We start from the raw sequence: 12938 nt of genomic DNA, 5'->3' as shown, positions 1-12938 counted from the left end.
TGGTAATAGGCGCAATAATAGAAGAGTATCCCTTAATAAAGCGCCTATAATAATTAGAGAAACCAATAAACCTCTGAATCGCCTTGAGTCCCTTAGGCAATGGCCAATCTAAAATAGATTGGAGTTTGTCAGGATCCATCTTAAAGCCTTCCCCAGAAATCACGTAACCAAGAAAGTCTATCTGAGACTGGTCAAAACTGCATTTCTCCAATTTACAGTATAAGCCATGTTGCAGAAGTTTGTGCAATACCTTTCTGACTTGTCTGTGGTGGGTCTCAATGTCCCTAGAGTGTATAAGTATGTCATCCAGGTATACAATAACACAATCATGTTGAAACTCCCTAAGAACTTCATTAATCAAATCCTGAAATACTGCCGGAGCATTACAAAGACCAAATGGCATAACCGTGTATTCATAGTGACCATAACGGGTATTGAACGCTGTCATCCACTCGTGTCCATGCTGGATTCTCACCAAGTTATACGCCCCTCTGAGATCTAACTTGGTGAAAATTTTAGAGCCCTTTAAACGATCAAACAGCTCGGTAATCAAAGGAATCGGATAGGCATTTCTGATGGTTATCTTATTCAAACCTCGGTAATCAATACAAGGTCTCAGAGTGCCATCCTTCTTTTTAACGAAAAAAAAACCAGCCCCGGCGGGAGAAGAGGATCTCCTAATGAATCCTTTTTCTAGATTCTCACGAATATATTCCTCTAGAACTGAGTTCTCTTGAGTGGATAGAGGATATACATTGCCCCTCGGAGGCATAGTACCAGGTAGAAGCTTAATTTTACAATCAAATGACCTGTGTGGAGGTAAGGTATCAGCCTTCTTCTTGTCGAATACTGCTTTTAAGTCCTGGTAGAGAGACGGTATCTGTCTCTCTGTAGACTGAGTGGAAGTACCTGGTGTGTTTATTACAGCCAATGGAGAAACCCTGCGTAAACACCTCTCCTGGCAGCCCTGGCCCCATGAGAGTATCTCCCCTAACTCCCAATCGATAATAGGGTTATGTCTTTTTAACCAAGGGTACCCCAGGACTATGGGGACAGAAGGGGACGAAATGAGCATAAGTGATAACTCCTCCTCGTGTAAGATACCAACAGTTAAGTTAACGGGTATGGTCTCACGGGAGATAACAGGCTCAAGTAAAGGTCTACCATCTATGGCCTCAACGGCCAAGGGTGTATCCCTTAACTGGGATGGGATAGTGTTTTTAGTAGCAAAGGCTTGGTCGATAAAATTCTCAGCAGCTCCGGAATCTATCAAAGCCATAGTCTTTAGTACTCCCTTCTCCCAAGTTAAAGAAACTGGTAGCAGAAGCCTGTGATCTTTATAATTATGAGTAGAGGACAAAATAGAAACACCCAAGGCCTGTCCTCTAGAGAAACTTAGGTGCGAGCGTTTCCCGAGCGATTAGGACAATTCAGGCGTAAGTGACCTCTGACTCCACAATACATGCATAATCCCTCTCTTCTCCTGTACTGTCTCTCTTCTTCTGAGAGGCGAGTATTGCCTATCTGCATAGGTTCAGGAAACAGTGAGGTAGTGGAATCAGGACTTTGAAATGCGGGAGCTAATTTAAAGGAAGGTCTAAGGTTCCTCTCTCGAGTGTTTTGTCTCTCTCTTAAACGCTCATCAATACGAGAAATGAACGAAATTAAATCCTCCAAATTTTCAGGGAGTTCTCTAGTAGCAACCTCATCAAGGATTACGTCTGATAGCCCGTTCAAAAATACATCGGGGGGCGGGGCCCGACCGCCATGCTGAGAGGTCGCACACGAGGCGAGCTCCTGCAGAAAAACGATCTTCAAGCTTGTAATTCACTAAAAAATACTTACCTGCAGTTTGGAAGCAACGGTCCTGCGGGCAAAGAGGGGCTGGTGCTGAGGCCAAACAGACCACAAGCGACTGGACCTCGGAAAAGCCACGTCGGCACCGCCACAACTGGGGCCTACCCGGGCGGTGAGTGAGGTGGACGGCCGCCACCTCGCTATCCTGCTCTGCGGTTTCCTCCCGGAACTCTGCTGCCACGTGGTAGGGGCCCCGTATCCCCCCCCCTTTGGACCAGTGGGGGTCATCCCGGTCCCAGGAGACTGTTCCCGCAGGCATCTGGAGCAAAGAAGACCCTCCATTACCAAAATGGCGGCCATGGCGGGCAAGACCGAAATGGCGGCAAAGCCAGGACTCATCAAGGCTCAGCAGACCGAAAACATCGGGGAGGTGAGGCAGAGGGGTTCTCCGACACAAATACTCCTAAGCTTACCGATCCTTTAACTGTGCGGGAATCCCGGATCTAGCGGCGCTGAACAGCCGGTGTCTGCTTCCCGACCCCTCATCATGCAACACTGCCGCCCAGACAGACACTCCTGCGCACCAGCTATCTCACATGGAGGAATGGGTAGCAGCAAGGGACTAAACACACTAAACCCTCTCACCAAGCAATATGATGGAATCAGATCAGCATGAACTGTCTGTGGGAATCCCCTGGGGACTGTGCTGCGGATCGTGGGGATGGCTCCTGACCCTCCGGCCTTCTACATATATTGTCCGCTGCTTACAGCAGTCGGCGGACGCCGGTGCAAACAACAACCACTGCAGGGGCACCAAAGGACAGAGCGTATGGGCACAGAAACTCCCACCCGGCTTACCTGCAACCACTGCGGCTCGGCAGATCGGGAGTTGGCTGACTTCGGGCTACACTGAGGACACAAGTCAAAATAATCCACCCTAACACAGGGGATGACTGCTGCACGCCGGCATGGACTCAGTCTCTAACTTCTGGTGGCCTGTTGTCTCCTTGTTATGTTATATTATTTAGATTACTTACACATTCAAGGGCAGATACCACGTAACTCCACATAAATAAGCAAAAGTGTTTGGGTGTTGACAGCTAGACTGAATTGGTTTTCCTATACATATATCTCCATGTTTAGCTAGCCTGTCTGTTTCCCTGGTGGTATCTCACACATAACCTATGTATGCAAATTTTGGCTTGCCCCAGAGGCTCCACTAGCGCTGTTAACAGAGAAAGCGATGCAGCATATTAGATGTAGACACACTGCATGTAATATCTAAGTTTCTAAAAGCTTGTCTACACAAAGCCTAGCTCATGTAATCCACCAAGCGAGGTTTACTTGCAATGTTGCCCTAGTTATAATCATCTTCCTTCACAAGTAAAGCATAGACACCTACCACAATGTAACACCAAACGAGTACGACACTACTATGCACACACTTAGCCTAGCATGTTTATTACAAACCATAATTGTCTTATAGCTTGTTAACTTCATGATGAAAAAAGAAAAACTGTGCTGTTTAATCTGCCACGTAATGTGATACTATGAAACTGTCTGCAGCAGCTGTCGTGGCTCTGCATACTCACTGTCTAACCATGCACAAATAAAATAAAGAATTAAAAAAAAAAAAAATACATCTATATAAGCCTGCTCATTCCACTTAACTTCTGACGCCAGAGACCTGAACTCTAGTGCATAATCCACAAGTGTTCAGTTCTCCTGTCTCAGGCGCAACAGTAATCTGGCTGCATTGACCTTTCTACCAGGGGGGTCAAAAGTTCTTCTAAAGGCAGCTACAAAGGCATTATAATTATATACTAACGGGTTATCGTTCTCCCATAGTGGGTTGGCCCATCTCAGAGCTTTCTCAATGAGTAAGGTGATAATAAATCCAACCTTTGCCCTATCTGTAGGATAGGAACGAGGTTGCAATTCAAAGTGGATACTAATCTGGTTTAAAAAACCACGACACTTCTCAGGTGAACCACCATAACGTACTGGTGGGGTAATGCGGGAGGAGGCACCTACAGTGGCTACCTCTAGGCCAGAACTTACAGGGGAGATAGAAGTAGTACGTGTCTCCTCTGGTGGATTATTGGCACGAGATAATAACGCCTGTAGCGCTAGGGCCATTTGATCCATTCTGTGTTCCATGGCTTCGAACCTAGGATCAGAGAGGCCAAGCTGACTGTTTGTACTTGCAGGATCCATGGGCCCTGTCGTAATGTCAGGATCGGGACAGGGATCCAACACGCAGAGTACAAACAGGACAGGATACGTATACCGGACCTTAGAATGGCCGGACTAACGTACAGAGAATATAGAGAATGGTCAGAGACAAGCCGAGGTCGAGGGAACGAGAGGACAGGTAAGCGAGGAACAAGCCGGGTCAAGGATAACAGAGGTAAACAGAGTAAGTCAAACAAGCCGGGTCGGAACCAAAGGGATAACAGAAAATACCAGAGCACTGTGTGACTAGACAGGCTAGAACCACAACAGGGAAATGAGCAAATGAGAGAAGCACTGTTAAATACCCTGGCTCAGAGGGGTAGACACGCCTCCGACGAGTCCTGATTAGTCTTCAAACAATTGAGTGACAGGTCGTTCCGGGTTGGCGTCATGACGTCGACTTCCGGACGTCATGCTACAAAAGCAAGTGACTCCCTCGCGGCCGGCGTTTATGTGACCGGGTGGACCGCGAGGAACATGGGAAACAGACTGTCCGGATGGATCGACGTCTAAGTCTCTACCTCTCCCAGAGGTAGAGACCTCAGGTACCCTGACAATGAGACACGTAGGGTGATGAAATGCATGGAGGTGCTGGGGACACACAAAGTGGCATAGAGGGGTTGGGGGATAAAGAGAAAAGGCGCTGGAGGGGAAGAGACCCACAAATGGCGCTATGGATAGAAAGAGACACACAGAGACGCTGTGGATGGGGCAAAAGAGACAGACAGGGGCTTGGAAGAGAGACACCTAGAGGGTCTGGGGTGACACAAAGAGACACAGAGGGGCTGGGGAAGGAGCAAAAGAAACAGAGACTTTTCTCATTCCCTCACTCCTCCAGTACCTTCACGTGTCTCATTCCCTAACCCCCCCAGTCCCTCCATGTGTGTCATTCCCTCCCTCACAGTCCATCTATGTGTCTCATTCCCTCCCTCTTAGCCCCTCCATGTGTCACATTCTCTTCCCCCCAACCTCTCCATGTTTCTCATTCCCTCATCCCCTCAGCACCTCCATGTGTCTCATTACCTCACCTCTACCCCCTCCCAGGTCTCTCAATGTGTCTCATTCCCTCACCTCTCCAGTCCCTCCGTGTGTTTCATTTGCTCACCTCCCAGTCCATTATTTGTGTCATTCCCTCCTCCACACTCCCTCTATGTGTCTCATTGCCTCTGCAACAGACCCTCCATTTGTGCCATTCTCTCCCCTCCAGCCCCTCCACATGTCCCATTCCCTCCCAGTCCCTCCATGTGTCTCATTCCCTAGTCCCCCCACCCCTCCATGTGTCTCATTCTCTCCTCTCCAACCCCTCCATGTGTCTCATTCCCTCTTTCCCCGAGCACCTTCATGTCTCTCATTCCCTCATCCCCCAAGCACCTCTATGTGTCCCATTCCCTCAGCCCTCCAGTCCCTCAATGTGTCTCATTCTCTTTCCTCTCCAGCCCCTCCCTGTGTCTCATTTGTTCACCCCCAGTCCCTTCATGTGTGTCATTCCCTCCCCTACAGCCCCTCTATGTATCTCATTCCCTCCCCCCAGCCCCTCCATATATCTCATTCCCTCCCCCTCAGCCCCTCCATGTCATTCCCGCACCCCAAGCCCCTCCGTGTATCACATTCCCTCCCAGCCCCTCTATGTATCCCATTCCCTCCCAGTCCCACCATGTGTGTCATTCCCTAGCTCCCAGCCCCTCCATGTGTCCCATTCCCCCCAGCCCCTCCATGTCTGTCATTCCCTAGCCCAGTAGCTCCATATATGTAATTTCCTCTCCCCAGTACCCCCATGTGTCCCATTCCCCCCAGCCACTCCATGTGTGTCATTCTCTTCCCCACCCCCTTGTGTACCTGTTCACCCTGACCAGGACTGACAGGAAGTGCTCTCTCAGTGAGCTCTCAGTGAGCTCTTCCTGTCAGACTTCCTGTCAGCCACGCTACACACAGCGGCAGAAGGGGAGCAGCACAGCTCTCCTCTCCGGACGGTAACCAGGCAACCGCGGGCCCCAGGTTGGTGCAGCAGTACACTGGCCCTGAAGGTATGCAGACGGCCCATGGTTGCTGGGGTTGCGGCCAGGCCAGGCCAGGCCAACTCGAGTGACTGGCCCGCTCGCAGCTGCGACCCCTGTGATTATGGTAGGTACGTTACTGTATGTGGCCCTTATGAACTCGTCCATAATATTTTATATTCTGCTGGCATTTATAAGAATCTGCATACTTAATAATGCCAGCAGGTTCCAAACCCATAGGCACTGTATTTGACGAATTCAAGGTGAACTCAAAGAGTAGCTAAACTCCAGAGGCCAGAGGCCAGAGTAGCTAAACTGTAAGTATAACTGACAGAGAATGTTTCCAGTTCGACCATGTTGACCTTAAAGGGACATTATAGTCAGTGGTGTATTCTGGTTTTATGCTGCCCTAGGCATGACAAAACTTAGGCACCCCCCCGCCCCTTCAAATTTTTTTTTCTGACAGACACACTGACTGACTCACTGACTCACTGACAAACACATATACACTCTCAATGACAAACACACACACACTCACTAACAGACACACACTCACTACCAGCACACACTCTAATAGACACACACACACTAATAGATACACACTAACACTCACTAACAGACGCACACAAACACTCACTAACAGACACACACTAACACACAAACACTCTCATTAACAGACACACTAACACACTCACAATTTTTTTTTAATTTCATTTTGGATTTTCCCTGTGGTCCAGTGGGGCTGCTGCTGGCTGGGCTGGCAGGCAGTCGGGGAAACAGGAGCAGAGTTCAGTTGATCCTCCTTAGCTCCCTTGCGCGCCTCTTAGTGATGCTGGAGCCGGAGTGACATCATATTCCGACTCTTGCATCACTAAAAAAATGACAGCCTCGGGGGCCCTGAGGTGGCCAGCCAGCCAGCTCTTGGGTCCCCCAAGGCATTTGCCAGGGTGTTTAGGGGGGGGGGTGGCTTTTTTTGCCATCCCCCAAAAAATGCCGCCCAAGGCAAATGCCTTGTCAGCCTTGCGGTAAATACACCGCTGATTATAGTCAACAGAACAGAACCAGAACTACAAAAATGCAGTGTTTACATTGCTTCCTAGGGATACCATCACTCAGAATGCCACTAGAGGTGTTTCCTGGGGCAGTGCTGCACACTCCACCCTCCACCCTCAATGGAGACACTGAACATTCCTTATTGAGATGCATTGATTCAATGTATCTCTATAAGGAGATGCTGATTGGTGCAGAGTGTCGTTTTGCCGCACATTCGCAATAGCCTCCCAATGTTTTCTCACGGGAAAGCATTCGATTGGCTGAGATCATCAAGTTTGATGATCTCACCCAAGGAGGCAGGGTCAGCCGTGAGGAGAACCACGTGCAATGGAATAAAGGTGAGTAAAATCACCTTTTACTTTACTGACAGGGGGGGGCCGTGGATCTAAACTATGTTTTCACAGCTGTATAGACAGGGGTACATGTGAATACATGCGTTCCTTTAAAATGTAGAGTATCCAGGAGCCTACTGTTGATACAGATAGTAGCAAAAATGGAATTAAACATGACACAATGTTGCGTTTAAATAGATGACTGTAAAGATTCATACATAATAAAAGGATGTTTAAGAATTGTTCTGCAGATATTGTGTAGTGTAGGCGTCTTTTAATTCAAGAAAATGGAGTATCCCAAGATAACTAATATAACTAGTTGATCGGTATACTGGTTATAAAATAGTAAAAGATAGTAAAAAAAAAAAAGATAATCTGATAACTCAGCCACATGATATAAAATTCTTCAAATAATACTGTTTACCATTAAGCAAGTACAATTCTCGCTAGGAACAGATAGACCAGCACTGTCCACCAAATACCGTATAGTATAGAAATGGTTAAAAAAACAACTGAGAGGATAATAAAGTACAATTTACTAAAAATATTAATCAAATAAGATCCAAAGTCACAATACCGGTCTATTACAGGTAAAAAATTGCAAAGAAACCTTAACTTGGGCACGGATGGATTAGGATGATGTTCCAGATGCTGTCATCCAAATTCTGATTGCCGGTGAGGACGGCGTGCGTACCACAGTGCGTTCCACCTCCAGCCTCTCTTCGGGGGAACAGCACTGCTCGTCTAGTGATGTTAACCGAGTGCCTCGAGTCTTTGGTGATGTAAGAGTCTGCTTCGCTGATACCTTGACTGGCTGTGGTTCTTTAAATTTAAAATTCATTTTGAATTTTCACTTTAGTTAAAGGACCACTCTAGTGCCAGGAAAACATACTCGTTTTCCTGGCACTGGAGTGCCCTGAGGGTGCCCCCACCCTCAGGGACCCACTCCCGCCCGGCTCTGGAAAGGGGAAAGGGGTAAAAACTTACCTTTTTCCAGCGCTGGGCGGAGAGATCACCTCCTGCTCTCCTCCTCCGATCCGCCACTTCTCCTCCCCGTCGGCTGAATGCGCACGCGCGGCAAGAGCTGCGCGCGCATTCAGCCGGTCACATAGGAAAGCATTCTCAATGCTTTCCTATGGACGCTGGCGTGCTCTCACTGTGAAAATCACAGTGAGAAGCACGCAAGCGCCTCTAGCGGCTGTCAATGAGACAGCCACTAGAGGACATAGGGGGAAGGCTTAACCCATTCACAAACATAGCAGTTTCTCTGAAACTGCTATGTTTATGAAAAAATGGGTTAACCCTAGAAGGACCTGGCACCCAGACCACCTCATTAAGCTGAAGTGGTCTGGGTGCCTAGAGTGGTCCTTTAATAACCCTGTTAATATTGACTTGACAAATAGTGATGTGTCACTAGCCCAAAATTCCCTGTAGTGAGGACTTGCCATGTTCCTGACCGAAGTTATTAACATCATCATATGTTCCATTAAGAGGTTAGTGCTGTTATAAGTCACATATTCAGGGCTTCACTACACCTGATGCCTCAGTAAAGCTATTATGTATTCTTTGCCTTATATTTGTATGAGGCAGTGACAGGACCCTGGTTACCACATCGCGTGCATAAAATGCCACCATTGATGCATTTCAAGATTATACATCATTAACCTATCATACCCCCAGGCTTGGCAGCTTCTGCAGTGAGTTCTAACCTGGAAGTGACGCAATCATCGTGTTCTCTTGAAGTAAAAGTATGGCGTAAAACTGACTCCCTATGTTTACACAGATAATGCATTACAAAAATAAAAAGTAAATACATTTAACTATATTATTTATGAGGTCCTAACATATTCCCCAACTCAGTACAAGTAGCTAATAGTAATAATATATATATATATATATATATATATATATTTTTAAACAATATGTTTACATGATAGGGTTTATTCACTAAACCTCAATTGGAGCAGATTAAGGCCAGAATGGTTACATTTGGAAAACAAAACAAAAAAAACTGGCCTGGAAAACTATCCAACAATTGCTACAATTAATTCAAACTGTATTCAATAAACTCCAGAGTACATTGAGATCTTTTTACTAAAGCACAAAGTGAAGGCGGGCTGACCAATGACTTTAGGAAAGATAGAAGAGTTATAAACTATATATTTCTGGTAAATGTTTCTTTTTCCCAGTTCACTGATTTTTGTCTAAATGTTGCTTGTCCCCTGTCAACACTGCACAGATCACTCTTATCATACCTTCCAAACCTCCTTTTTTATCCAAAACAGTCCCTCTATTTTGATCCAAACACCCCATCTTTCCACCAATTCTTACAGATCATAATTTTTGTTGTGCACGTGTTTGAAGGATCCACACAATAACACAATGCATTGATTTATCTTTACACAGCAGCAGACAGTGTTGTGAAATGAATTTGTGCAAATCCAACACTTGACTTATTTACATGGGGACTAGTCGGTCCCATTGAGCACACCTCCAGCACACACATTAAATGTCTGTCTGCTCTTGGTCTATAACAGGGATAGATAGGCAACCTCTGGCACTCCAGATGTTGTGGACTACATCCCCCAAAATGCTCTTACACCCATAATGCTGGCAAAGCATCATGGGAGGTGTAGTCCAAAACATCTGGAGTGCCGAAGGTTGCCTATGCCTGGATAAATCCCTTTATAGCTTCATATAAATATAGGAGTTGTATGTATAATTCTGTATATTGCAGCCTCCTGCACATTTAAAGGGACTCTCCAGGCAGCTGTTTTTACTCACCTGGTTCCAGCGCCAGGAGCCTTGTGAAGCTGTGCCACCTATTTCGCCAAAATTACGAAATAGGCGGGCGCGAGCAGGGAGCAATTGGATGCTTCCATTTGGCTTCGCCACACATGCGCGCATACTTCATAGGGCGGCATTCATGCCGCCCTATTAAGTCCTGAGCGCACTACCGCGCATGTGCGCATGCGCGTACGCGCGCGGTCTGCGGGGCCGCGAGCTGAGCTGACTGACAGCTCTGCTTGCGGTCTTTGCCCGCCCCCCTCTCCTCTGCTGACAGGCAGGAGAGAGAAGGCACGCACACAGTGCCTTCTCTCTCCTGCACACGTCAGACGTATTTTAATACGTCTGACGTGTACGTGGCCTTTTTAGGGCCATACTTGATAGGAAGTCCCTCTGGTGGCCGTCTGAGTGACGGCCAGTGGGGGTATTCCTATCAATCAATATAAACACGGTATTTTCTCTGAAAATACAGTGTTTACATTAGATTGCCTGCAGGGAGCTATAGATCTCACCTGAACAACTACGTTAAGCTGTAGTTGTTCAGGTGACTATAGTGTCCCTTTAACATAAAAAGCAGAACTGTTGTATCCTGGAAGCTACTGTCAAACAGAGTGTAGATACTCTGCATCACTGCACACTGCAACACATAAATCACTGTTGATACTTAGTATTCCTGCAGTGGTACTCAGCATTACTGTACACGTGCATAAGGCAATGTCTAATATGGGACCCCACATGTTTATGAACTACCCATGCCACTATGCTCAGTCGGCCCTTTGTTAAACTATAGCTCAAAAATAGCTCAGGTGTCGAGTCTAGTTAATATTTATTATTATTTACATATACATCTTTTTCCAGGTCTCAAAATTCGTTCAGCATAAATAAAATGCAGAAACAAAAGGGATTTTTTTTTTTATTTGTAAAAGATATTTAAATGAGTATGAATATATTAATATGTATGAATGTATGAATATATTAACGTATCAGGGCTATATATAAAAAATAAATATATATAAAAAGATAAAAAGTTATAAACATGTACTGTTTTATTTTATATATAAATATAAAATAATATACGTATAGTATTAATTATAATATATAGTAGGACCTTCCAAAGACGGGGTACATTGACGTTGTGGCAGGCTTATGCAATGTATGATCATATAGTGTAACTAAACCCCCATTATTTTTGTCTGCATTAGGTGTTTTTAAAAGAGAATAATAACATCTGTCAGCATTGAAATTGCTGTTTAGTGAATAAGTGCGCTGGATCTTGTGTATTATATATATATATATATATATATATATATATATATATATATATATATATATATATATATATATAACATGTATATATTTTTTCTTTTTATAATATATATATATAAAGATAAAAAAGTGAAAAATTATACATGTATTATTTAATACAGCAGTTATTTATTATTTACTATATATAAAACACAGCAGTTATTTATTATTTATTATATATATATATAACACAGCAGGTTTTTTTTAAACACAGTGACAATCCCTGTGACAATATAGGACCAATGGGGGTTCTTACTACATATATTTAAAGTCCCGTATCATTACAGCATCTCAGTCAGTAGAATGCAGAATGAGTGATACACAGATACATTGATGGTAAAATGATGATCACATACACTAACTAGGCTCTAGAACCTTGTCACATCATTAAAGAGTGAGGATAATGCAAAGTATTACTCACAGTTCACCAGGAAGAGAGCTGACAGCAGGAGAGGAGAGGACAGATTCCCCATGATATGTACTCAGCGTGCTGTGTATCTTGGTCTGGCTGTGAGCTGGTACAGAGGATGCAGGAGAAGACAGCCTGGTAGATGATAGGAGAATCCCAGGCAAGGCTGCAAGGGTCTCACTGCCAGCAAGCAGGGTGTACACTGGGCTGGATGCAGGGAGCAGTGGGATGCAGGAAGCAGTGGGATGCAGGGAGCAGTGGGATGCTGTAGTTGCAGGTAAACTTTCTGACTATTATTAGATGCAAAATGTTTGGTCTCTAAGCTTCAAGGGAGAGAAGAATGGAATTGGTGATTGAATATGATTCAGGCAGGGCTATTGCAAATAAGAAGTTGCACTGTACAATGCATGCAGTGGAATTTGCTAGCTGAAGGCAGATGGTTCTAGGATAGAAAAAAGGAGATGAATTAGGACCCAGGGTAACTGAGCACATAGAGGAGCTGTCAGCTTGGGACATTGGCATGGAGCAGACTTGGTGTCAGTGTGTCAGACATTGGAACACCCATAGATACACAACAGAAATATGATCTGAGTCTGCCACAGTGGGAATTATCATTTAAACAACTTCTGCATTAAAAAATATTGTTAGGACTTTCCTAGAAATGCCATAATTAACATTTTTCTAGGTGGGGATTTAAATAATTTAACTTGATTATAGGTACAATATGTGGCAGAAATATTAAAATAATCATTCTCCCTTTCCCTCTCCACTACTATATTGTGGCCGAACACAGAAACGAAGAGTTATAAAATAAATCTTTAAACAAAAGTGTAAATTAACATATTTACATTTTTAGGTATCATTGAGCAGTAATCTACCCATGAAACGTCTTATTTATACATCCCATAATTCCAATAAATGAGATGCTATTTTTCTATATGACAATATGGTAGAGTTTAACCCTAACCATGTGTGACATGTCATGATTCCCTTTTATTCCAGAAGTTTGGTCCTTAAGGGGTTAAG

At 44.9% G+C, this 12938-nt stretch overlaps 1 protein-coding gene across 1 annotated transcript in view; it reads right to left on the bottom strand.

The window, feature by feature from the left end:
• CHRNB4 (cholinergic receptor nicotinic beta 4 subunit) overlaps positions 1-12373 on the bottom strand; it is a 30736-nt gene extending 18363 nt beyond the window's left edge. The window contains exon 1 of the mRNA XM_063445922.1: positions 11925-12373. Within this exon, the coding sequence (XP_063301992.1) occupies positions 11925-11976 (52 nt within the window). The 5' untranslated portion in view covers positions 11977-12373. The remainder of the gene's footprint in view (positions 1-11924) is intronic.
• Between the last annotated feature and the right edge of the window lie 565 nt (positions 12374-12938).

This window comes from Pelobates fuscus, chromosome 3 (assembly GCF_036172605.1).
Source record: "Pelobates fuscus isolate aPelFus1 chromosome 3, aPelFus1.pri, whole genome shotgun sequence".
Taxonomy (NCBI): Eukaryota; Metazoa; Chordata; class Amphibia; order Anura; family Pelobatidae; genus Pelobates; species Pelobates fuscus.
The sequence above is the reverse complement of the archived record's forward strand: the minus strand, read 5'-3'. Positions and strand labels throughout refer to the sequence as shown.